This window comes from Nannizzia gypsea, genomic scaffold (genome assembly GCF_000150975.2).
Source record: "Nannizzia gypsea CBS 118893 supercont1.4 genomic scaffold, whole genome shotgun sequence".
Classification (NCBI taxonomy): Eukaryota; Fungi; Ascomycota; class Eurotiomycetes; order Onygenales; family Arthrodermataceae; genus Nannizzia; species Nannizzia gypsea.
This window is the reverse complement of record NW_003345198.1, coordinates 1,738,810-1,764,135: the sequence shown is the minus strand read 5'-3', so window position 1 is coordinate 1,764,135 and position 25,326 is coordinate 1,738,810. Positions and strand designations below refer to the sequence as shown.

At 51.8% G+C, this 25,326-nt stretch overlaps 10 protein-coding genes across 10 annotated transcripts; 6 read left to right on the top strand and 4 right to left on the bottom strand.

Annotated features, from left to right (window-relative positions):
• Positions 1-644: 644 nt before the first annotated feature.
• MGYG_05337 (telomerase reverse transcriptase) lies at positions 645-4,462 on the top strand (the record flags this gene model as incomplete). The annotated part of the gene is made up of 5 exons (XM_003172702.1): positions 645-1,136; positions 1,206-1,515; positions 1,570-1,725; positions 1,789-2,078; positions 2,174-4,462. 5 exons carry the CDS (start codon positions 645-647, stop codon positions 4,460-4,462), a joined length of 3,537 nt encoding a protein of 1,178 aa, XP_003172750.1.
• A 921-nt stretch (positions 4,463-5,383) lies between these two features.
• MGYG_05336 (TBC1 domain family member 12) lies at positions 5,384-8,011 on the top strand (the record flags this gene model as incomplete). Its single annotated transcript, XM_003172701.1, has 3 exons — positions 5,384-6,851; positions 6,929-7,371; positions 7,442-8,011. The coding sequence occupies 3 exons, from the start codon at positions 5,384-5,386 to the stop codon at positions 8,009-8,011; spliced, it is 2,481 nt and encodes an 826-aa protein (XP_003172749.1).
• A 380-nt stretch (positions 8,012-8,391) lies between these two features.
• On the top strand, positions 8,392-9,401 carry MGYG_05335 (hypothetical protein; the record flags this gene model as incomplete). The annotated part of the gene is made up of 4 exons (XM_003172700.1): positions 8,392-8,425; positions 8,521-8,566; positions 8,735-9,010; positions 9,071-9,401. 4 exons carry the CDS (start codon positions 8,392-8,394, stop codon positions 9,399-9,401), a joined length of 687 nt encoding a protein of 228 aa, XP_003172748.1.
• A 432-nt stretch (positions 9,402-9,833) lies between these two features.
• Positions 9,834-11,561, top strand: MGYG_05334 (PHO85 cyclin-7; the record flags this gene model as incomplete). The annotated part of the gene is made up of 2 exons (XM_003172699.1): positions 9,834-11,222; positions 11,292-11,561. 2 exons carry the CDS (start codon positions 9,834-9,836, stop codon positions 11,559-11,561), a joined length of 1,659 nt encoding a protein of 552 aa, XP_003172747.1.
• A 1,177-nt stretch (positions 11,562-12,738) lies between these two features.
• On the top strand, positions 12,739-13,878 carry MGYG_05333 (bem46; the record flags this gene model as incomplete). Its single annotated transcript, XM_003172698.1, has 4 exons — positions 12,739-12,884; positions 12,955-13,467; positions 13,542-13,667; positions 13,728-13,878. The coding sequence occupies 4 exons, from the start codon at positions 12,739-12,741 to the stop codon at positions 13,876-13,878; spliced, it is 936 nt and encodes a 311-aa protein (XP_003172746.1).
• A 555-nt stretch (positions 13,879-14,433) lies between these two features.
• MGYG_05332 (ATP11) lies at positions 14,434-15,535 on the bottom strand (the record flags this gene model as incomplete). Its single annotated transcript, XM_003172697.1, has 2 exons — positions 14,434-15,298; positions 15,363-15,535. 2 exons carry the CDS (start codon positions 15,533-15,535, stop codon positions 14,434-14,436), a joined length of 1,038 nt encoding a protein of 345 aa, XP_003172745.1.
• A 299-nt stretch (positions 15,536-15,834) lies between these two features.
• On the bottom strand, positions 15,835-18,448 carry MGYG_05331 (beta-hexosaminidase; the record flags this gene model as incomplete). Its single annotated transcript, XM_003172696.1, has 2 exons — positions 15,835-18,357; positions 18,413-18,448. The coding sequence occupies 2 exons, from the start codon at positions 18,446-18,448 to the stop codon at positions 15,835-15,837; spliced, it is 2,559 nt and encodes an 852-aa protein (XP_003172744.1).
• Positions 18,449-18,803: 355 nt separating this feature from the next.
• MGYG_05330 (glutamyl-tRNA synthetase) lies at positions 18,804-20,982 on the bottom strand (the record flags this gene model as incomplete). The annotated part of the gene is made up of 2 exons (XM_003172695.1): positions 18,804-20,672; positions 20,728-20,982. The coding sequence occupies 2 exons, from the start codon at positions 20,980-20,982 to the stop codon at positions 18,804-18,806; spliced, it is 2,124 nt and encodes a 707-aa protein (XP_003172743.1).
• A 591-nt stretch (positions 20,983-21,573) lies between these two features.
• Positions 21,574-22,589, top strand: MGYG_05329 (hypothetical protein; the record flags this gene model as incomplete). The annotated part of the gene is made up of 2 exons (XM_003172694.1): positions 21,574-21,975; positions 22,029-22,589. 2 exons carry the CDS (start codon positions 21,574-21,576, stop codon positions 22,587-22,589), a joined length of 963 nt encoding a protein of 320 aa, XP_003172742.1.
• Positions 22,590-22,762: 173 nt separating this feature from the next.
• On the bottom strand, positions 22,763-24,548 carry MGYG_05328 (carboxypeptidase 2; the record flags this gene model as incomplete). Its single annotated transcript, XM_003172693.1, has 4 exons — positions 22,763-22,846; positions 22,905-23,214; positions 23,272-24,259; positions 24,314-24,548. The coding sequence occupies 4 exons, from the start codon at positions 24,546-24,548 to the stop codon at positions 22,763-22,765; spliced, it is 1,617 nt and encodes a 538-aa protein (XP_003172741.1).
• Positions 24,549-25,326: the final 778 nt, after the last annotated feature.

Here is a 25,326-nt window from a genome sequence, read left to right as displayed (position 1 = left end):
GGTTAAAGAGACGGAAGAACCTGCTGCGACTGTGGGGTTTCGCTCTCTCTTTGCTTCTTCTCCTGCTTCTTCTTCTCCTCCTCGTCTTCGGCTTCTTTGCTTCTTCTAGAGCTGGTAGTGTCAGTTAGATGATAGTCCGGGCAGTTAATCACAGCGGTTGCTGCTCGCGGCGAGTGGCTTTGCTGCCGGTTAGCGGTAGCTGAAATTTGGTCGACGGCAGCGCGAGTGTTTCGGGTTTGATTTCAGGAGTCTCGCTGGATCTTCGGCTTCGTTTCTTCTTCTTCTGCTTCTTTTTCTTTGTTATTTAGTTTATATCATGATTATTATTACTAGTTTGTCTCTGTCTCTGATCTTTGTCTTGTTGCTGGTCTCGAGGCAGAAAAGGGGCAAGACAAGATACATACAACAGTTACAGGAGACGGTAGACGGTAGACGGTAGACAGTAGACAAGACATAGACAAGACAGTAAACGAGACAGTAGACAAGACGGTAGATGGTAGACGGGACGGTAGATACAGAGTAGGACGGTCACTGCTGTCACTCGCTGCGGTTGCACGGCGCTGCCAGCTCACCGTCGTGTACAGCTACCTGCATCTACCGGACAGGCGCAGCTGCAAGGAGACACAGAAGACAAACAGACAGACATGGGAACGAAGAGGAAGAGATCCCAGGGACGCGGAGACGGCGACAGCGACAGACATGACGAGGCTGCAGGCCTTGATGCATCGTCTCAGTCTCAGTCTCAGTCGCAGCATACAAAGATCACGCAGGATGTGCTCGCTTTCTACTATCCGCGTCTGCTGAGTCTGAGGACGTATCTGCTGGAGCTGCTGCCCGCCGGCTCGACCTCCAGGCGGCGCAGGATAGAGCTCGTCGGGAGGGAGCAGAGGCAGAGGCAGACGAAGAAGCAGAAGCAGAAGATAGATGCGGATTCAGGGGGTGGTGGTGATGGTGATGGTGATAGTAAACAGAGACTCGCGGGCCTGCTGGACTCGACCATCGTAGGCATCTCAAAGCCGGCGAGTCCAGCAGTCAACAGCTCTAGACAGAGACAGTTCGCAGCCTTCACTCAGTCGCAGGTCATGTTGTCGGCCCCCAGAGGGACAGACGTGGGTGCTTCCAGTGACATCGCGGATGTGAGACTCCCCTATACCCCTATACCCATACCCCTATCTATGTATATCAGTACTAATAAACGTACCTAGGTGGTCAACTTTGCGGTATCCAGCTTGTTCTACCATGCTGGACCGTCAGGGACGCCCTCGCATGTCCTCTGCCATGGCTACCACCGCGTCAGAGAGCCCAGGGCTGCCCACGAGGAGTACGACGTTGCGTCTGGCATACCCGGTGTAGTACCCAGGCTGCCAAACAGGAGCATCTCCATGCTCAAGAAGACTCCCTGGACGGATGCCATGGACCTGCTGGGAGAGCACGGCGAGGAGATCATGCTTCACCTGCTGCTGGACTGTGGGCTGTTCATTCATCTCCATGGCCAGTCCTACTACCAGCTCAGTGGTGAGTCTCTACTACTTTGATATATTATATACACGGTTATATTAACAGAGACAGGAACACCACTGGCAAAGATGGATACGCTGGATGCCCTGGAGAAGAAAGATATAGCTAGAACACCGGCTGAAGTCGTCTTCGTGCGTCGACGGATGTTCTATGCTCGTCCGGCGCTGAATGCAAAGGGGGAAGCCAGGATGGGGCTCCAGCATATCCGTACGTCCTCTTTAACTAAGACCTATAGAAGAAAGATAATATATACTGATGTGACTGCTATAGATGTACTGAATAGGTATCCAGATACCAGCACTAGCAGTACAGTGCATGTAATGAAGTACATCTTTCCTCGCCAGTTTGGTCTTCACAACGTGTTTACCTCGACCGTCAGCAGGGCAGAGACTACCATGCCGTTCAAGGACTACACGCTAAGAGAGCAGGAGATTGCCCTGAAGCCTGGTGACAAGATTCCCCGGCGGCTGCGAGGCAGACTGGTCGAGCTAGTCCGGAAGATGCAGAAAAGACATGCTCAATGTGCCTATGTAGAGATGCTCCGGCACTACTGTCCGAAGGTGTGCGCGCCCTTCCTTTTACTAGATTATTATTCTATCTATTTGATACCACGGAGTAACCAAGACTAACTAGCTAACTCACGGCGGTTTGGTAGAAAACGGTAAACGGGGACAAGGTGACAATGACAGACTACGCGACTCCGACACATGCGGTCTCAGCCTTCTGTCGTGCAGTCCTGCAGAAGGTGATACCATATGAGCTATACGGATGCGGCGAAGACGGCCTCCACAACAGAGCCGTTGTCATGCGCAACGTCGACCAGTTCCTGTCTCTGCGCCGGTTCGAAACCATGTCTCTCCACGAGGTCATTCAGGGGCTCAGGATCGGATGTGTCGCCTGGCTGTCTCCTCCGTGCACACAGGGGGGTTGCACGGATAATAAGGGGCAGCAGCACAACCACCACCATCACCACAAACATAAACTAGCCCTGTCAGATTCGCGAAAGAGGACAGAGATATTTCTCGAGCTCATATATTACCTGTTTGACTCCCTGCTCATCCCGCTGGTCAGATCGAACTTCTACCTGACCGAGTCGAGCACGTATAAGAACAGGCTGTTCTACTTCCGGCATGATGTATGGAAACGCCTGTCCGAGCCCGTCATGGCGGGCCTCAGGGCCTCGCTGTTCCAGGACATCAAGCACAGTAAAGCCGAACGGCTGCTGAACGGCGAGTCGCTGGGTTACAGCAGTATCAGACTGCTACCAAAGACCACAGGAGCCAGACCCATAGCCAATCTCAGGAGACGGCCGGTGCTGCTCCAGGGACGGTCAAGACACGCCCTCCTCGGAGCAAGCATAAACACACAGTTAGCTCCGTTATACCAGGTGCTCTGCTACGAGCGAGACCAGTGTCCAGAGTCTGTAGGATCCAGTCTTCCCTCAACCGCGGCAATGTATCCCCGGCTGAAAAAGTTCAAGGAGCAGTTGCAAATTAAAGCGAGCTCGACAACACGAGCTAACGGGCCGCCGCTGTATTTTGTGAAATTAGATGTGCAGGCCTGCTTTGACACAATCCCACAAACAAGGCTGATGCAGCTGGTCGATACGCTGGTGGTGGACGACTCGTACCGTCTCTCCAGGCACGCGGAGTTTCACCCTAGCCGAACAAGCGGGCCGCGGCGGGAAGAGGTGAAACAGCGACCCCAGGAGTCGAGCAGCACGAGGAGCAAACACAAACCGACGAGGAAGTTCGTGGCGCGGGCAACAGCCACTGATGATTTCCAGCCCGTATTCGACGCTGTCTCGACCTCGACAACAACGCCTGGCCAGTGCAGCAACAGCACCAGCACCAGCATTAGTCGTGGCGGTGCAGCAGCAGTGTACGTCGACCTGGGCGTGCATCGGACCCATACGAGGGACGAGCTGCTGGCCCTGCTAGAGAAGCATGTCCGCAACAACCTGGTCCGCATCGGGAAGAAGTACTACCGCCAGAAAAGGGGCATTCCGCAGGGTTCCGTGGTGTCCAGCCTGCTGTGTAGCTTCTTCTACGGCCAGCACGAGCTGGAGCGGCTGTCCTTCCTGCGCGAGTCCGAGGCCGATGTCTTGCTGCTGCGCTATGTCGACGACTACCTGCTTATCAGCACTGACAGGAGGCTTGCGGAGCGGTTCCTGCAAGTGATGCTGGCCGGGGATGAGGAGTTTGGCATATCCGTTGCCCCGGAGAAGACGCTGGTCAATTTCGATATCGATTTCAAAGCCGACGGTGTCACGGGCAGGCATGTCCCCCGTCTCGAAGGCAGCCAGTTCCCGTACTGCGGCGCCCTGATCGACGTCCGATCTCTGGCGCTCACCAGAGATCGATCTGCAGCCATCGACAGCGGCCAGAAGACGTCGAAGAAGAAGCAGGAAAAGCAGAAGAGCGCCGTGAGAACGCACGACTCGCTGACGGTCGATGTGACTCGCTCGCCAGGCCAGACGTTCACCCGCAAGGCCCTCGCTGCCTTTCGATTGCAGGCTCAGGCCATGTTTCTAGATACGAAACACTCCTCCGCTGCCGTTGTGCTTGCCAGCCTTTTCCGCTGCTTTTCCGAATGCGCCCTCAAGACCTGTGCCTACTACCAGACCATGCAGCGGTACTCTTCTTCTTCTTCTTCTTCGGTGTTCTACTCTGCTGGCTTGCTTATCTCGACCATCAGCTCTGTGCTGGAGTACGGGACCTGTCGAACCCGGTCTGCACCCGGAGCTTCAGGGGTCCCTACCGGCTTCGAGTGCAACGTCACGCCGCGCCAGGTGCGCTGGCTAGGAGCCACGGCCTTCCGACGTGTCCTCGCCCGCCGCCAGACTCGCTTTGCTCCCGTCCTGCGCTGGCTCGATGTTGTGCTCAGGGACTGCAGGCCGTCCTCCAACCGCGAGCTCTTCAGGCTCCGTCGGGCAGTCATTTAGCTAGTCTCTCTATCTTGCCTGCAGCTGTAATGCCCCTCCTTCCCCACCATCTTGATTCTACCTCTCCACCTCTAGCAAATTCTGCTGATTCTACTTCTACTGCCAACTTCACCCACTTTAACGCCTTTAATCTCATCTTCATCTTCTTCTTTTCATCTTTTCATCTTTTTTTATCCTTTTATGTTCTAAAAATAACCTTTTTTACCCCTGAAAAAACGCCAAGACTTGAAATTGCGTTTGGCAGAAAAAAGCAACGTGACTCACCGCTTTCCGCCTGTGGCGGTGGCTTACCCTAGCGCTAGTCCACTTTAGTCCATCACGTGTCTCTCCAGCCACTCAGCCACATGTATATATCACGTGATCTCATTTCTCTTTTCGGAAACTTTCAGCCTTTTTTCTGCGACTTCGACGACGTCAAACAAAAACATCTACAAAAACATCTACAAACCATCTGCGTCTTTCACTCTCTTTTGCTTGTTCCGACTCTCCTTTGTGTGACTCTGCGCTCTTTTCCTGTTGCTGTCCCGCGGCGAGGACCAGCCAGTCGTTTCTGCTTTGTCGCGCGCGGCCGGGTTGGCTGCTGCTTCTCCACCGCAGGATCCAAGGGGAAAGTTAGATCGAGCCAACTTCTCGTCTCTTCTTCCTCCCCCTGCGAGATCGTCCGTATTTTTCTGGCCTTCAGCTCTGGTTCAGCCTGGGGCATCTTCTCTCTCTCTTTTTCTACTTCTTTTTCTACTTTTCTACCGCTTTCTCTGCGTTCAGGGCCGACTGCACGCGGCCGACCTCTGCCATTCGCTTCGCTACCGACCAACCTTCTTTACGACGGCGTCTATACGAGGAACTTTCAGGGACACCCAGCCATTCAGCCATACAGACCATAGATAGATAGAAGACGGAGGACGAGGACACGCTGGGAATGAAATGAGTACGATATCTGCGGCTGCACCGGATTCGCCCCCTGACCTGTCGGGGTCGAAGTCGTCCAAATCTTCCTCCTTCCACACGTCCTCGCACCAGTCAAACTCCGATGGCGTGTTTGCCGACATCTCCAACTTCGAGGACATCGCCCTGGAAGATGACCTGGTTGCGCAGTTCGGCAGTAATGCCCTAGACCACCGCCACTTCGACCAGGGCCCGTATCCTGTCCAGTCAACCAGCGTGCCTGGCAAGAAACAGAGCCTCAGGCGCAAGCAGCACCTCCCGAACCTGCACCAGAAGAACCCAGACGCCGCGGTCCGCACCAAGAGCAACACCGCTGTCATGACCATGAGAGACCTGACCGGCCCCGCAAGCAGGCAGAGCAGTGCTCCCGGCGGTCTGCACACTTCTCACAGCACCTATGGCCGCCATGGATTCGCGCATTCCACTCCTCATGTTAATGGCATGGCCCAGTCCATGCAGTCCCTATCTATACAGCCACCTTCCGCCAGACGAGCGCTGAGCAGCACGTCGGATCCGTCTTTACTCCTCCATCCATCATCGAAAAATAGACAGCTGCAGCAGCAGCAGCAACAACAACATCTTCAGCAACAGCGGCAACAATCCCGATCCCCTTCGCCCAGTGGTAGCACTTATTCCAGTAGCCGCAGCCGGTCACAGTCACGGAACCGCCCTGGTCCTTCACTGCCCCATGACTCTGGTATGTCTGCCTCTTCCACTGGAACCCTCTCCCGACCTATGTCGCGGCAGCCGAGCCGTAAGTCAGTCAAGGAGCTGGAGGAAGAGTACCATGACTCGGACGAGGATCTCCCCGAGGATGCCACGCTGTGGAATGTTCCAATCTCTCCGCGCCCGCAGGACGAGCGCCCCAGAGGCCGGGACAGCAGTCGCTCGCAGAGCCGTAGCCCTGGCCCGAGACCTATCCCGTTACACGACTCTACGCCACAGCTTTCTTCTCCGTCAACTTCCCCGCCTCCTGGAAGTGCTACCCCAAAATACAGACCAAAACACAGACGCGGCCGGTCACGGTCCATGGGTCCCAGCCCGCGAATGTCCCGAGGTACCAGCAGTCCAGCTGCTCCCGCCGACCGTCGGGGACCCAAGGCAAACACCTGGAATGTAGTCATGTCAGAGCTCTCCGAGGAAGCAAGGATCATCACCGAAGCACTGGAGTTCCATGCCGATGAGGCTGCCCGGGACCACGAGGCCAGAGTCCAGGCCGGATTGAAGCCTAGACCGATACCAAGCAACAAGCGGGCTTCTGGCGGGATGATCGAGCTTCCACCTTTGCAGAGACCGAATATCATGATCGATCCGCTGCCGATAAGCAAAGAAAAGGAAAAAGTCCTCTCCCGGACACGACCCAGCTGGCTGCCTCCCAAGGACCAGAAAGAAGAAAAGAAGCATCTCAAGGAGTACAAGCGGATGATGGCCTTATCTAGGGAAGCCGGTGCGTTTGAAATTTTTAGTTTTCTTTCTTTTTTTGTTCCAGTTAAAAGAAAAATGTTTATGCTAATATTTGTCTAGACAAACGACGGGCGGCGGAAGAAGCGTCAGCACAGTGTAAGAAGGACGACACGCGGAAGATGCTGCAGCGCATCTGGGACGACTATGTGTTCCCCGACTGGGACAGGGTGATTGCCGAACCCCGGACGCGAGAGCTATGGTGGCGCGGTATCACGCCTCGGTCTCGTGGAGCGGTGTGGCAGCGAGCCATCGGTAACGAGCTGGCCCTGACGGAAGAGTCGTATGTCAAGGCGCTTGAACGGGCCGAGCAGCTCAGGGGCAAGACCGGCGACGGGTACAAATGGGCCCACGAGCGGTTTGCAGCCATCCGCAGGGACGCAGCCAGTGCCTTTCCTGCCCTGAACGTGTTTGCTGAGGGCGGACCGCTGCACGAGAGCCTGGTGCAGGTGCTGGAAGCGTATGCCATGTACCGCAGTGACGTGGGCTACATCCACGGCATACACGTATGTACATCTTTTGTCCATCTATATCTTTATCTTCACTTGCTTGTGATTCGCTAACAAATTGTACTAGAGCATTGCTGCTGTACTGCTTCTGCAGCTGCACACGGCCTCTGCAGCGTTTTTGACTCTGGCCAATGTCCTGAATCGACCAGTAGCACTGGCCTTCCTAACGTCTGACCCCGGAGCCACCGCCAGAGCGTACAGCCTGGCCTCTGCAACGCTGCGTCTGAAGTTCCCGCGCCTGTCGACGCACCTGTGTGAGAACCTGTGTCTGTCCGACGCACAGATCTGGGAGCCCATGTTCCGCTCTCTCTTCACGAACGGGCTGGACGTCGACCACGTCTCGCGCATCTGGGACTGCTGGGTGTTTGAAGGCGACCGCATCCTGTTCCGGGCGGGCGTGGCCGTGCTGGGCTGCCTGGAGACGCAGCTGCTAGGCCTGGTGCCGGGCGAGGAGGGCCAGCGGGGCGCCGTCGACGTGCTGGGCTGGGGCTCGAAGCGTCTGTCGAAGCGAGGCCGCAGCCGGTCGCCGTCAGAGGCCGCGGACGGAGAAGCAGGAGCAGAGAGGAAGCTGTACTGGTCTTTGGGCACTCAGGGGACGGACGCCTTTATGCAGCTGGTCAGGGAGGCCGGAAGGTGAACCAGTCGTTATACACATACACATACACTTATTCTTCTTCTTCTTCTTTCCTTCTTGTTATCCTGTACATCAGCTACTAATATTAATCCATATCTACCAGCAAATAATCCATCTATACATCTTCATCTATATCTATATCTTCTATATATCTTCCATATCTTCTATCTATCGTATCGCCGTTGTTCAAGTACATCCGGGAAAAAGATGTTCCGGCCACGTCTGCTTTTGGCTGCCTTCGAGCTGCGTGAAAGTCGAACTTGAGCAACGTCCGTCTTTTGCTTCTATTTCACTCTCTAGAGACGGTCTTGCTAGCCTTTACTGCTCTATTTCCCTGCTTGTTTTACGTCTGTTACGTCTTCTACGTTTGTTTTTGAGGCAAGATGGCTCCCGGGTTGACTGGGTGTTTGGGCGAAGGTGAGTTTCTGGAGCTGAAGCTGGGTTCTGGATAGCTAGCAGAGAGCTCCGGCGAGCTTGGGGACAGCGAGGACAGAGGAACTGACGGGCGGTAGATGGCATACACGTTGACATGGAGCATCTGAAGAAGGGAGAAGTCAAGTAAGTTCTTCCTGTGGACGTTGGAGTGAGCTGAGAGCTAACGGTGCAGTCTGGGTACATCGATGTAAGCACACGACATATACACATACAACATACACATGATATATACGACATACGCAGCATGATATATATCTATATATATATATATACATGAACTGACGGAGACAGCATGGCGATCAACTTCAAGGACGGGGTGATTCTGGGAGCCGACTCTCGCACGACGACCGGGGCCTACATCGCGAACCGGGTGACAGACAAGCTGACGCAGGTACACGACACGATATGGTGCTGCCGCTCGGGCTCAGCAGCAGACACACAGGCGGTAGCAGACATCGTCAAGTACCATCTGGGCATGTACGGGGTGGTGTACGGCCGCCAGCCGACTACGCAGACCGCCGCCGCTCTCTTCCAGGAGCTCTGCTACGATAATAAGGATGCTTTAAGGTAACCAACTGCCATTGCTATATCAAAGAAGAAGAAGAAGAGATCTAATAACCGATGCAGTGCCGGGATAATCATTGCGGGCTACGACGAACGACACGGGGGCCAGGTGTACAGCATCCCGCTGGGCGGCTCTCTGCACAAGCAGCCGTACGCGATCGGCGGCTCGGGCTCGACGTACATCTACGGCTACTGCGACGCCCACTGGCGCGAGAACATGGACGAGGCGGAGGGCGTGGAGTTCGTCAAGAACTCGCTGCGGGAGGCAATCAAATGGGACGGCAGCTCCGGCGGCGTCATCCGCATGGTCGTCCTGACCAACCGAGGCGCCATCCGGCATCTCTACCTGCCTGACAACGGCTACACGGGGCCTGGCGCTTCTCCTGTATCTTAACCTGTTTCCTCTGTGGCATCATCGGGGCCGCTATCAAGGCTATCAAATGGGTATCGGATGGATATCAACTTCAGACACTAGACATGGATCTCGTATGCTTAAAGTCCATCAAGTAAGCAGCAGGCAAAGACGAGCGACCACTCACTGGCGCGCCAAAAGCCCACGTTCACGCAGGCCAAACAAGCATCTTTTTCTTCTTCTTCTGCTTCTTCTTCGTCTTCTTCCTGCTTCTGCTTCTTGTATGCTCGGCTCTTCAGGCTGAGATCTGGCATCGCAATTAAATCAGTGGCGAACATCGCCCAGGCTTGCCCCACCACTTTCTTGCCTGCTCTCGCTGTCTTCAAGTATTCAAGTCTTCTCCTCTACATAAATAACTGCGACTGTCCAGCTTGCTCTTCGTCCTGACCGTCTCCCCGCTATGTGCATGCTGACATGGGCGCCGTTGCTTGCGCCCCGTTGCAGCCGCCCTTGATCGCCAGCAGTTCCGGCGGCCAGCAGCATCGCAGGGACACCAGCAGCAGCAACGCCAGCGCCAGCATGCTCTCTGCCGGCCTCAAGCGCGAGTCCGCTGCGTCTCAGCCAGCACCGGCAGCAGCAGCCTCGTCTCCGGCAGCGTCTTCTTCAGCTTCAGCGTCCGCGTCGGCTCCTGGAGCTGCGGCGTCGACGGCCGTAGAGTCTGCGCCGGCCTCCATGACCGCTGGCTTCCACCATCCTCACCAGCAGCAGCAACACCAGCAACATGCCTCTACGACCAGCCTGCCTTCGACGACGATACACCAGAGACTGCCGGACAGACAGCGGACGAACGGCTATGAGATACACTCGCAGCCAGCCTTTCGACCGGCGTCTGGCGAGTCGACTCCCGCAGCAGCAGCACCAGCAGCAACATCTATACCAACAGCAGCATCTACATCCCCATCCTCGCCTACCCGCATAAAAGTCCGGGATCTCGCGCACATCCAGTCCTTTGCCAGCGAGGAAGCCCTGGCCGGCTCCTCGCAGCACCGTCCCGGCGGCCTGCAGCGTCAGTACGAGATCAGCTCGATGCCCGTGGCCGACGTGATCGAGATGGTCGCCGGCCTGCTCACCAAGATCACGACCACGAACGACCTGCAGCACGAGCATCTACACAGACACATCCCCAGGGCCGAGCAGCGCTCGCTCCCGCCGCAGACGACCAGCGTGCTCGCGTTCCACGGCAAGAATGTGCCCGGCATCACCATCCTCAACTACCTCAGTCGCATACACAAGTACTGCCCAACCACCTACGAGGTATTCATAAGCCTGCTTGTCTACTTCGACCGCATGACGGAGACCGTCAACTCGCATCTCCTGCAGCAGATGCACCGCCGGGCTCATCTACGGCCTAACCCGAACCCGTCCATACGCACCATGTCTACTTCTTCTTCCAACAGGCCACATACCTCCTCCTCTTCGCCCTTTTTCTCGCCTGCCAACCCGCCCGCCTCCCGCAGGCGCCTCTCCTCCCGGCGGTCGACGGAGACCTCCATTGCCCGGACTGCAGCCGGCAAGCAGAACCACCAGAATCTACATAATAACCAGCAGCAGCAACATCTCCCGACCTCTCCGTCCGTCGATCACCCTATGCGGTCACCTTCCGTCCAGGACGAGCACGACCAAGAGCCAGAGCACGACCTCAGCGACTCTGACGACGATCTCTCCGATGTCTCCGATGAGCTTAACTTTTCGCATTTCCTTGTTGTAGATAGCTATAACATACACCGCCTCGTCATTGCAGGCGTCACTTGTGCTAGTAAATTCTTCTCCGATGTCTTCTACACTAATTCCAGATACGCCAAGGTGAGCCTTTTCTTTCTCTCGTCTCTCCTGTTTCTTTCTTATCTTGTTTATTGTACTAACGCGGAACAGGTTGGAGGATTACCGCTGATCGAGCTAAACCACCTTGAGCTCCAATTCCTCCTGCTAAACGACTTTCGTCTTGCCGTGCCCGTCGAGGAACTAGAGGCATACGGTACCATGCTGGTCCAGTTTTATGCCCGAGAACTGGTTGCTCAGCAGCAGCAGCAGCAGCAGCAGGGAACACCGCAGCCCAGTTCCCACGCCACGACCACAAGCGCCATGCAGAACCACGGCGATCCCACGGCCCAGAACGACAGATTCACACCAACACACACATAAAACGGCGCGCGAGTTACGAGTTTTCTTTTCCTTGCTTTTTTTCTTCTCTCTCTCTCTCTCCAGCTTCCGTCCTCCTTCTCCGCCTATCTTTTTCCTTGACTATATTCTCATCTCCTTCTTCATGATGAAACGGCAGTGGTCCTTGTCAGACGTTCTCCCTCCAGATGTTGTGTACAGTGTACATGCAGCCCTTTTCCCCCTTCATGCATCATAGCATCATTGCATCATAGCCTTACCTCCCCGCCCCTTTTATATACACTGGAGATATCCATACCTCCTCCTCCCCCTCTACTCCGTACTCCCTAGCTGTCTGCGTTCTACATGCTTCCTCTTCTTCTCCCTGCGTTATGGATGTATTTATTTGATGTCTGGATGGATGGACGGTTGAATGGCCCCCCTTGTCTTGTCTCGAGTGATCCCCCCTTTCCCTCCCCCTTTTTCTGTCCTCCCTTCTTGAATCTACGGAGTAGCTACTTAGATCCGGAAACATCGTTGATAATGTCTATTCTATCTCTCACGCTCGTCTCAGCCTCGCTCCCTTAGCTCGTCTCAGCTCCGTCGTCTTCTCCATCTTTCTCCTCCCGCCATCGCTCGCCCTGAAGCCCCTGAGCGTCCCCCCTGAAGAGCCGCCTGGCTTATGTAAGCCGGCGTCTACATCCGCGACTTTTTCACCTTCTTCGACTTCTTCATTCTTCATTCTTCATCTTCTGCTTCTGCTTCTTCTAATCAATAATAATAAACTAATACGACGCTGCCGACGGCCTTGATATCTCGATACTAACGATCTGCCGCCTTGCGATTCTCACCGATCCACGCGCGGTTCCGCTCACGCTCACGATTTCTCCTAGTGGCGCATCCAGATCAGACCTATCACTTACGATCTCTGCCTGGCTTCCATTCCCCCGCGGCCCTTCTTCCCGGCCCTTCTCTCAACGGCGGGCTCACGTTGCTGGTTCATTGGGAATCGTTCTACAAAAATATCATATCAGTGCGAGGGTCCCTGGCTGGCTGCAGCTTGTTAGTTCACGCTTCGACTCGACTCGACAACGAACGCGGCAGCGTCTTTGCGCCCCCCCGACACACCGCAACACGCAATACGCAATACGCAATAATCCCTGACCCGATACAGGCCCACGGACGACGAGAAAGACCAAAAGAAAGACGCGGGTGAGAAGCTATGGCGGATGCTCCTCCTCCTCAGCCACCGTCGGGTTGGAACTTCGCTGCCATGGCCGGGAACGTAGTGCAGTTTCTCAGACTCCCCGTCCTGGCATCTGGCGGTCTGGCCGTCGTAGCCAGCGGCATGCTTTATTTTAAACAAAAGTGCGCTTTCACCATCTACTGGACGGACGCTTTTCTTACATGCAGCAGCTAGCTAACGGTTATACGATAGTGACCTGATCTATCCCCGCAACATACCCGCCGATGCACGAACAAACGTTCCCAAGCCATCAGACTTCGGCATGACCAACTTCGAAGACCTTCGTATCCCCACCCCCGACGGAGAGGTGCTAGCAGCCTACTTCATTCGCCCTTCAAACAGAAAGATCAAAGCGCAGGTCACTGTGCTCATGTTCCACGGGAATGCGGGGAATATCGGCCACCGCGCTCCCATAGCCCATATGCTCGAGCAGCAACTCGACTGTAACGTCTTTATGCTGGAATATAGAGGGTACGGCCTCTCCACGGGAACCCCCGACGAGGCAGGGTTGAAGATAGACGCCCAGACGGCGCTGGACTATGTTCGGAACCGGGCAGAGTTGCAGGGCACTAAAATCGTGATCCACGGCCAGAGTCTAGGCGGTGCCGTGGCTATTGATCTTGTTGCGAAAAACCAGAAAGAAGGAGATATCAAGGCCTTGATTCTGGAAAATACTTTCCTTAGCGTGCGCAAATTGATACCAAGGTATGTCTGATCTATGTTTGTTGATGCCAATGCGCGCTGGGGGTGCCACGTTATGCTAATAAGGGTAATACTAGTGTCTTCCCTGCTGCCAAATATGTTGCTAGACTGTGTCATCAGACATGGCTGAGCGAGGAAGTGTTGCCCAAAATCACTTCTGTACCAATATTATTCCTCAGTGGCCTAAAAGACGAAATAATTCCGTGAGTTGTCCCCCATCTTATGCCTTCTACTATAAACCCATCTGTCTAACCCGACTCCAGGCCGGATCACATGCTACAACTATTCAGCATGGCCAAAGCGAAGGAATGTATCTGGCGCACGTTTCCCAACGGCCAGCATAACGACACGGTTGCCGAGCCCATGTATTTCGAGTACATACACTCTTTCATCGTCGACGAAGTCCTGGACTAAATAAAACCCAATGATCCCACGGAATCCCATAAATACATACATACATACACACACGCACACACTCACGCACACCCATCATCTCCCGGCGTCACCGGTTTGCTTTTCCTTTGTCCCATTTTCGTTTTCTGTCGGTTTTTTGCATGGTTGCCCATCTCAGGGGGGGTTTCGTTCTTCCGGTGCACTTTGGCTTGTTTGATTTTTTTGGGCTTCTGGACCTGCTTCTTCCCTTTCATTTGTTTTTTTTTGTTTTTTTTGCTACCTCTGGGTTCCCATGTTCGCGTACCATTGACACGATACCCGGGTTGATACTGCCCATTTTTGCATGGATGGTTGGCTTACGGCTTAATTAATGCTTGCCCACTCTCTTTGATCGTCTTGTCCATAGCTACACAGCGTAGAGGAAGACATACACCTTATTTTAATAATAGCGTCATTAGATCAGTCAATTTTCTCCCTTTACAATCGACCCCTTTCTATCTCATTTATTTAGTTTATATTGTACATCCGTGTAATCTACGCACGGCGCGTGACACCACGCCACCCGACCTCTCCATCTTACACTCTCTGCACCTCATCAATAAGTTCCTGCACCTTAAACCCTTCCGTGTCACCACTGGTAAACATCCTCAGCATCTCCCCCTTTCTTCCCCCCTGACTGCCTGCACCCTCGGCCTCCCAGTCATAAAACTTCTGCAGCCACAACACTAACAGCTGTGCGTCATCAACCGTCATACCCCTATCCGTCACCACGGTACCATTCATCAACACAATCCCCTTATCATCAGCAAAGTCCAGATGGTGTGTTATCACCGTGTGTGGCGGCGCAAAGCCAGCGTGCAACTTATACTCCGCCAACGAAGTAAATATCACCGTCGAAGTATGTGTGTTATGCGTATTTAGCGGCGTAGGAACCTTTGAATCACTCGCCGACGCAGGCGGATGGAACCCCCATTGAAGAAAATGCATTTCAGCACCAATTGCTTTCTCAGCGGCTGTTTCCGAGCTTGACTCTGCGTTTGGGTCGGAGGGGGTTTCCAGCTCGCGCGGCAACGGTAGTATGAACTGTGGGTTCTGTCGCGCAACGCTCGCCATGCGGTTGTACGTTTCGATAGGAATGCTGGCACATATCGAGTTCGGGTTCGTAACGTGTCTTGCTCGCCATAGCTTGCCAATCATGTCAGGAGGTAGGGCGGCGGTCTTCTCGAGGTCTAGGTATGATGATAGCGGCTTTATGCCGGGTGCAGACGAGGAGGTTTTCTTGGCTTTAGCTTCTGCAGCTTTCTTCTCCAGTCCAGCTGGTTCAGATGGTGATGAGGAGGGTGTCGTTGGTGGTGTTTGAGGTGCTGCGTCGGCGCTGCGCACTTCCTGGATCTTCTCTTTATATGCTTCCTTGAGCGAGGTTACGGAATCGTGGCCCTCCCTGGTAGGTTATCCCGTTAGTAAAGCAATCCATATCAAATGTAGACTGGGGATCTCATGCGTACTCTTTGGCCTTGCGAGCTAGCTTGTCTTTGTATTTATCGAGGACCTGCGAGGACTGATGCGTTGTGATGAAGCGGGCATCGTGAACCTGCGCCCATCGTCGCTGGACGTGCCGGGCAGGCAGGATAGGCCGGCAGAGGAGGTTTCTGATAGCTGGTATTCGAATTGAAGCCATTCCGGGCGTCCTTGTCGCTGGCTTGTAGCTTGCTTGTTCTTATCTTGGTTGCTTGTCTTTGCAATCGTCAAGTTTTGAATAACACTTTTTTTAAGCTCGTCCGCGCCAAGACATCTCGATAACTTTCTATCAACGACGAAGATTTCATATCATGAACCATTGAATTATTGTATTTCTTGTCGAGTTGAAAAGGATAATATGGTTGTTGGAGCCAGTTAAGAGTATTTATTATACGGTAGAGCCTCTACAAGGCCGTGATCAATAAGTAAGTATGAAGCTGTGGGAAGAGCAACCACTAACTACTTCGCCAACTCATGCAACACCATCGTCCGATACTCGCCCCAGACCTTGAAGCCAGCACGCTCATACCAGTTGACATGGTTGGACCAGTCAATGAATACATGTTCCATCCCTCGTCTTTTCAGATCAAGGGCAGCATGGGTGATCAAGGCGAGGCCGACTCCCTTATTCCTGGCTTCGGGAGCAACTCCCACGCAGCCGATTTGGCCAGATTTAATACCCACCAGCGGCTGCATGGCAAGCTCCTGCGTCATCCCGATACCTAATTCCTGCATCAATGTCCATCCGATCTGTTCCCCAGTCGATGAGTCCGTTGCTACCATAACTTGGTCGTACCGGCCAGTTTGTGCCAACCCTTCGTAAGCCCCCATCCACACGGCGTCCTTGCCAAACAGCTTACGCTGTTTCTCCATGCATTGTCCGTATTTTTCCTTACTCCAGGGTGCAAAAATGACTCCTGCTTTTTCTGCACGCTCAAGGATACCCTTTGGTGCTTCATAGGAGAGTAGGTCGGCAGTATAATCCCTTGCCGATGGTCTACGTTCTGGACAGAAACCACGATGAATAAAGAAATCTTGGGCTTGCTTCGAAATATCAGTTGGGACACCTGGCCAGAACCGAGGGAAGCTTGAGCCAATTGTGACTGATGACGTTGGATACCTTTTTCGGAGGTATATTCTGGCGTGCTCAATCATTGCGGTTCCCACGCCCTTACCCTGGTGACCAGAGTCTACGAGGACCACAGGGATGAATGTCGTAGGCCGGTCTTCATTTACATACGTGGCCACAAATCCCACTATTTCATCTTCAAAGCGTGAAACTAAGTGGGCTCCATTCGGCCTGGTGAGAACATGAGACAGCGTCGCGGATGGCACGGCATATCTGGGCAAGAGTTGATGCCAAAGTTTGATTACTCTGGCAAGGTCTCTACCCGCGTTGAAAGGTTCAATTGGTATTTGACGAAGTTTAGCCGACACAGGAAGCTTTCCTTTCGGCTTGAGGTCCCCTAATATAATCTTGACAGCGGGTAAGAAGGCTTCGGGAGTTGGTTCATATATTGTGAGGTAGGTTTTGACAAGCTCCTTGTCCTCTAGGAAGTCATATGGCACACTCATGGCCACTACAATGAGCTTCTTGGATAATCTTTCGATAAGTCTTGTCAGTTCCACCTGACTCCCCGACATTTTCGCATCTTTGGTTACCAGGATAACTACATCAGCGTCGGATATCTTTGCCTTAGCCTCTTCATCTTCTTCAAGTGAAGTGTCCTGACGAATTGGACATTCAACCATATTCGAATGATGCTCCATGATCATTTTTCCAAATTGAGACTGGAGATATGGAACGGTATGGGGGACCCCGCTGAAGCCCCCCACTAGAGCAAAGTATGCATAGACCACCTTTTGATCCGGTTTTATAGGGATGGCATTCTGGGTATCCCTCACCAAAGTTACGCTTCGAGCATAGACATCCGCTGCAAGTTTTTCATGGGCGAGACGAAGCTCCGCAAGCAGTTCAGGGGTTCGTTTGCTGGAAACTAACTCCCAGCTAACGAACCTATCTTTCAGCGCTGTCACCCTTGCGACTGATTTGGCAACACCCTCAGAGGTGATAACCCCGTGTTTGAAGGCTTCGTAGACTTCATTATAGGCACCCATTTGTGCTTTCAGTGTATGGCACACCATCGCACAATCTACCCCTGCCGCAATTGCCATTGCAGCACCCTTTTCGCTACCGTAGTGCGCACGAATAGCCTCCATCTCCAAGCAGTCGGACACCAATAGTCCATCATACTGTAGCCTTTCTCGAAGGAACTGCACACAGCTTTTACTGAGGGTCATAGGGAGATTTGATTCTTCAAGAGCCGGCAAAACAATATGGGAAGTCATGACGGACTCGACGTTCTCTGCAGTTGTCCTCCGGAATGGGATCAATTCACACGCTTCCAGTTCTTCGATGGATCTGTTCACCACTGGAAGACCATAGTGGGAATCAACCATAGTATCTCCATGACCTGGAAAATGCTTCACGCATGGAACAACCTTCTCCTCACGCAGACCTTTGGCAAAAGCCGAAGCTATTCGTCCCACGCTTACTCCATCATCGCCCGGAGAACGTACTCCGATTACCGGGTTGGCTGGCTCTGAATTGACGTCACAGACGGGAGCATAGTTCATGTTGATACCGAGAGCATATAGCAATTCACCCGTAGCCCTAGCAACCCGTATAGCATCTTCAGTAGAGCCTGTTGCCCCCAGCGCCATGGACCCAGGAAGCTGAGCAGCAATGGGAGGCTTAATCTGACTGACCCAGCCGTTCTCCTGGTCTATAGCGATGAATAGGGGTCGGGTATGCCCTGCATCTCGCGCGGTTCGCTGAAGCTCGCTCGTGAGAGTGATCAACTGCTCTGCATCGCCGACGTTACGCCGGAAAAGAATAACATTTCCAATGTAAAATGGTGCCTTGATGAGTGACTTGATGCCTTCGTTTGCTGTCAAGCCATCAAAGCCAACTATGAAGAGCTGTTGCGGGGATCAACATCGTCATCCATATCTTTCAGCTAGAGAGAATACTTACCTGACCCAGCTTTCTTCTAATCTCTTCTTCACTCATATCGTCAGATCTGTCAATATCGCCTATTGCCCACAATGTAGTTTGCTTGCATTGGTGATGAAGCAGAGCAAGGTCAAGCAGGTTGAGGTAACTTCTACCCCGCTAGGTTCGGCTTCCCAGCTTGTAACTACAGGGAAATGGCTACCATTAGACCTACAACCTGCCTTTAGTTTTTAAATCTAGCATTGCATTTGAACGGTATATCTATAAAGCCTTAATATTCTGCGTTTTAGTACGATACCGTAGAAGCCAGATTAATTATCAAGTAACGATTGCAATCAATGGTTGTGAGAAAGCTAGGCAAGACAACATCTGAACAGGCTTTAGAGTAAAGGATAAAGAGTAGGAGAAGCGTTTATGCTATCTTGCCGGTAGGGATAGAGAAAAGAATGAGCGGTTGCCCATCAGAATGCGCACGATCAACTCGATAATAACCCTTACGCTCAAGTTGGATTGTATCATCTACCCTAAGTTCCCCTGCAGCAACATCAACCCATGCATATGAACGACTTTCGGATTTCCAGTTAACATAGGACATAATGTCGTCTTCTTTTTCCAGCTTATCTTTCGTAATAAGATGGTCAAAATCAACTAACTCAGCGGGGATAAGGTCCTGATCCTGCGAGAGCCAGGTTATCTTTTTGCCTGTTTTCTTGAAATCCCCTTCCAAATGCAGGTCAAACTCAATGTAGGTGATCAACTGTGTCTTGGGACATTTGATGATATCCCGGACAATGGCATTTCCCCATGCCATTAGGGTAATTTCCTCGCCGGGAAGAAATGATAGTGCATCAGCTTGATCAAGACAGACATTGCGACTGTAGACAACATTTCTCAATCCAAGCTCTGGATTCTTTGGATGTTTTTGTTTCCGTTTGACGAGAGGAAGACCCTCGATTCCATTGATCTTAGCATAGACCATACCTTCCTTTAGAATGGCAGTGTAGCGAGAAGCAATAGGATCGATGTATTTTTTGTTGATTGCCCATATTGACGTCCAGTCAAGGTTAATAATATTTCTGCTTGGGCCTTGCTTCAATATAAATTCACGGAGAGCCGAAATTGTCATTCCTCTCCTTCTAATTCCACGGATAGTGGGCATTCTAGGGTCATCCCAGTTCCAGACAACTTGTTTCTCTACCAGGAGTGCTAATTTTCTCTTTGAGAGAACAGTTTGCACAAAGTTTATCCGTGAGAAATCCCATATCGTAACTTCACGAAGCCCTAAAGCCTGCTGCATCCAAGCATATTGTGCATTTCGATCTCGGTATTCATTAGTTCGAAGAGCGTACGTCACACCCTCAATAGAGTCCAGAATAGGAGCACAGAAGTCATATGTAGGATATATTTTCCACTTATCACCGGTCCGATGATGCGGTTGAGGATTGCAGCGGTATATAACTGGGTCTCGCATTGCCCTGTTGAGGTCATCCACTGATATCTTTGCCCGGATACACCAAGCTTGCCCTTCTGGCGAGCCGGACTTCATTTGTAAAAGATGGGAAAGGCTTTCATCCACAGAAATGTAGCGGCACTTACTTGCTATGCCATGCCGTCTCTCATGGTTCATTATCGCCTTGTCAGTATTGTCGGCATATGCCTTGCCGCTAGAAATTAACTTAGTGCAAAGATCAAACATAAGATCGAAATAGTCGCTAGAATATGACACTCTATCTGGTGTAATTCCAAGTAGCTGGAGGTCATGGAGAATAGAATCTTGAAATTCTGCATTTTCTTTCGAGGGATTTGTATCGTCGAAGCGGCAAATCATCGTCCCACCTGACTGTTTATGGGCAAAGAAATCATTAAGCAAAGCTGCCTTTGCATGTCCAATATGGAGATAACCAGAAGGTTCTGGTGGGAACCTGGTGACGATGTTCTCGGTGCTCAGGCCAATTTCATAACTGGCCCCAGCAGCGCTACCAGCAGCTCGTTTTTTCCGGACGGAGGCTTCCAGGTCGAGGACTATCTGATTAATCCAGGGATTTTCAGCCTCAATGTGGGAGAACCATCGAAGTATGTTCCCAGCACGTTTTTTAATGGTGGAAATGGAAACCTTGTTTCCGCGTATCGTACCCCATACGATGATATCAGCAAGGGTAAGAGAATACCCGACGATGAATGAACGGAGAGTAAAGTGGCTTTCGAGTTCATTGAGAGGCTTCTCAATGGATTTGAAGTCCAGAGCTGTTAGATCCAGAGATCTCACAATCCATTCAGATACCTACGCCTGGTTCAGCACATTTCAGCACAAATAAACTGCAGCAATAAGAACAAACCTGATCCGTATTACCAAGTTGGAGGCAAGAGGAATTATCCCGTAGATAGTGAATAACGGCATCATTGTAGAGAACATTTCCATCTTCCGTAATTAGTTTCAGAGCCTCTTTGTTTGGACCGACGGACTGCAAGTCCTCTTCGTAGTTCAGTGAAACCGTGGTTCCGCCATCCGCCTGGTTCGCATAACCAGCAGCAAGTAGTCCAGGAAGAACAAGGGCGTGATTTGCCTTGCAGGCAGCAGTGAGAGACACCATCTTAGGTGATCGGTAACTTGTCTGAGGGTGGTGTTTGTCTGCGAGTACAGGTCCTGGGGATCTCAATTAAATAGCCTGTATGCCTGAGTCATAGCGGTAAATCCGAGTGAATCATACAAACCCCAGATCCAACTCACGTGGTGATCTTTTCATCCGTTCCTTTTATATCAGCATCGATGCCATCTTTATCCTCTATTCATCTTTTATCGCCCTTTAAACAGCGGTTAGAAGGAAGCGGCTCTGTTTATATTTGGATCTGAAGTGGTGAGGCGAACTCAAGCAATGAGGCCAAATTTTTTTCGCCGGTTTGAGAGCATTGTCAGTGAAGTAGCATTTGCTAGTTCTTGTATCTGTAAATATCAGTGTCCATGCCGTAGAGATCAATATTAATAATGACTCAATCTTCTCTTTCATCTCTTCTGATGTTGTCGTTCGATCAAGGTGTGAGAAGAGAGTTTAACCTTTTTTAACCTTAAGTTTTAATTTCTATAATGATCTTCTTCCGCCAACTACCCCGCCATCTTCTACTTACTTCAACATCAACAACATATCCAACGCTCTATCTGGTTATTTGGTAGCAATTACGATCCAATGCCTAATCCTACCTTCAAACTCAATACGGGGCACAATATACCCGGCGTCGGGTTCGGAACATTTGACCCCAAACACCCGGAAAAGGCATACGCTGCGACCCTCCATGCACTCCATGCTGGGTACAGACACCTCGACTGTGCTGCTCTGTACATCAATGAAGAACTCGTCGGCAATGCGATACATGAATTTCTCGAGGCTCGTCCTGATGTTCAGCGTAAGGACCTTTTTATCACCACCAAGGCATGGAACAATATGCATGAACCAGAGGATGTGGTGGCCAGCATAAAAGAGTCCCTCCGAAAGCTGAGACTGGACTATGTTGATTTGTATCTTCTGCATTACCCCATTGCGACGGTAAAGGATGAAAAAGGAGGAGAGGCTGTGGGTGTTGATGGAAAGGTGTGTATATTCAGCTCTCAAGTATGAATTGCATACTTACGATGGCCACCTAGTACATTGTCAAGAGGGGACTCACAGAGCATCCAGAGCGCACCTGGCGTGCAATGGAGAAAGTTGCTCGAGACGGTCTCACACGCGCGATTGGAGTTTCAAACTGGTCTGTCTCACGACTACGTTCGCTGCTGAAATTTGCATCCATACCACCTGCTGCAAACCAGATTGAGATTCACCCTTTCTTCCCAAACACCAAGGTTGTTCAGTTCTGCTTCGACCATGGTATACTTCCTGTGGCATATTCGCCGCTTGGGTCCCAGGTCCTTACATGTGGCGAAGCGGAAAAGGCTCGTGGTCGACATGTACTTCGAGATATTGCTAGCAAGAAAGGCTGTGACATTGGACAGCTTCTCATAGCTTGGGGTGTGAGACGGGGTTATCCAGTACTCCCAAAATCTTTTACGCTGTCACGAATCACGAGCAATTTCCACCCTGTCGAGCTCACAGAGCAGGAGTTCAAGGCAGTTGGGGATGCTCCGGGAGGAAAATACACTCGCTTTGTTGATCTTAGCGTTGAATATTCTTATGACAACTTTTGGGCTGATGAAGAAGATAAATAGATTTATAGATAGATTTCCAGCAGTGGGGTTATGACATTAGATAATTTAGATCAGAGTTAATGTCCAGATTCAAGTTACGTTTCTTATATGCTAGTATGATAGATTATATGCAAGATAGATGAATATCCCTACCGGAACTAGTCTAACCTCTAGGTAGTATAAATTAATATAGTTTACCTCAATCTGAAAATAGGATATTGATCATCAGTGCTGACTGGGATGATACCAAATGAAGCAAACGAGTCCATGTACTCAGGCTAAATTCGTCGGAGCGTCAGCAACATCTCATGGTCAAAGAAAGTTTAGGGTTCTTACCTCCAACGCAAGGAATGCAAGAGCAGCGTTTTTCTGGTTTGCCTTCACCAAGAATGTACCTGCAGGAAGCCTGATGTCACGTTCGACCAGCTTCGTCTTCACAGTAGCAGTAACAACGCCTTCGTAGTATTCTTTGTCAAACGAAACAGACGTAACATTCAAGGCCTCCACTGGTCCGATATAGCTGTAGGATAGCTTATCAGCTTTGACTCCGAAAACTTCAAGACGTTGGACAACATCTAGCCACGAAGGGGGGATAAGATATGCCCTTGGGCGGCTGCGAGTCAAAACGGCCTTCGCAGGGGTAGTTCTGGGTTTGTTAGTCTGGAAACTCTAAGGGTTTATCCATGCAAGAAGAAAGACTTACGAGGCAAAGTCGATGGGGTATTTAAGCTGAGAGCCGTCGGTTGTGTTGATCATGTCAAAAGTCTTCTCCATTATTGGTGACTTGTCAGTAAGCACGATGTCATTTCTGCTGTTAGTGAAACGCCTGACGCCCCTTTCAATGGTATTGTAAACTTCATCGAAGTTGTCAACAGCAGTTTGAAGGATGCTCTTAACCATGACCAATCCACTAAGGGTTCGGCGTTCAAAACTTTGATCGGCAATACCAATACCTCTGGTTTCACAGAGGAAGACAACACACTGGGTCAGACCCATGGCGTTTCTTCCAATCTTAGCATCAGTGCCGGCTTCTTCAAGAAGGAGTCTCGAGTTGGACGATGAACCTTCGGTGATGTATGGGCCCCAACGAAGACCCGCAGCCTCGATGTCCTTACCCATATGTTTGGCGAATAGCTTCTCCGACAGTTGACGGATGCCTTCATCAATATTTAAGTTCTTTGCTGCGCTGAACAAGGCATCAGCAGCGTAGATGACGTCCTTCTTTGGACCGAATGTCCGGCCTGCAGTGAACTCGTGCATGTCCGTCGCGATGTGCGGGCTGAACTTGGCGAAGAGTTTCTTGATGTCTCTGGTTTGTTGCCTGGCAAGCTTGACATGGTCACGGTTGGGATCAAAGTTGGTGGCCAGGTAGCGCTGGAAATAGAAGACACCGTCCGGGTTGTAGCGAGGAAGGACTAGAATATCCATCTTCTCCAGGAGTTTGGCAGCCCATTTCTGGTTCGCGGCCAGATCCCCAAGCAGCGCAAGCATGGCCTGGTCGCCTGCAGGCTCGTTACCGTGCACACCTCCCTGGAGCCAGACTCGCAACTTGCGGGGGCTAGGGCTCTCGACGGAAGAGTTGCTCCCTGATAGATACATGTAGGGGAACTTGCGGCCCTCTTCAGACATAAAGTCTGCCTGGTGATAGGTCATCCAGCTGTTCGATCCTGCCAGGCGGCGCAGGAAGCCATCTATTCCCCATCAGCACCTGAGCTACCAGTACCAGCAAAACAAACAAAACTCACCCATGGTCTCATCTCTGGTAGGCCCAGACGATCCGTCAGAGAAGCCCCTTGGAATAGTTCCAGGAGAAGTAAAGGCAGGAGACAGCAGACGAGTCCCCTTTATCGGGGGAAACTTCCCTGCGACTATCTTGGACTCGGTGTGTGTAGGCACCTGGTTGTAGCCATACTGAAGGGCACTCGCACACTGCGATCCCAGCACTAGGGAGATCAGAGTCAAGAAGCTGTAGGCCACCATCGTGTCAATGGCTCTTCCTGTCTCTTTCTAGGCAGTTCTCCTGTTAACAAACCGTGTCCGGCTTCCCACGCCTCTCACGGGGGGGGGGGGGGATTCTCGCATTTTATACCAGGCCTGGCCAGCCAGTCAGCCAGCCAGCAAACAAGCAAGAACAAAGCTACCCGAGGTGCGAAAGAGGGCGTTTCTGGGCAATTCTTAGTTCTCAGCTAGCAAACTGTCGGCCAGCCGTGCAGATCCCTGGCTTTTACTCGCATCTCATCCCCGGAGTTTTTCTTCTTTTCTTCTTTGTCAAGATGTCTGCTGACTAAGAACGCTGATCCGATTTGTTCCTGCATCGCCAGAAGATCGACGGCGACTTCGACGAACACACGACGATGGCAACGATGAAGAAGCAGAAGATGATGGCGACGGGAGGCGACGAAGGTTGGCGAGTTGCGGGACAGGCGCCCGTGTCGAAGTCGAAGTTTGTGCTAACTCGGTGAACACAGTGTGAGAATCAGCTGTTTGCCTTTGCCTCCCATTCCTCCTTCGCCCATGGGGGATCCTGCCACGCTGGATGTCAATTCTATAAATTCCAAGGGCGTAGGCAGCATATTGTCAAGGATATAACCGATCAAAACCCATGCCAACGGCGCCGAGATTGACATTGCGGGGAAAGACAACAAGGGCGCGTTGTGGTCGCCTGCATATTCGCCAGTCTGGTCAATTAAGAAGGATCACGTCCCGTCTGATGGAGGATAACGGAGATCTATGGCATGATATCTGATGAGCGTGACTT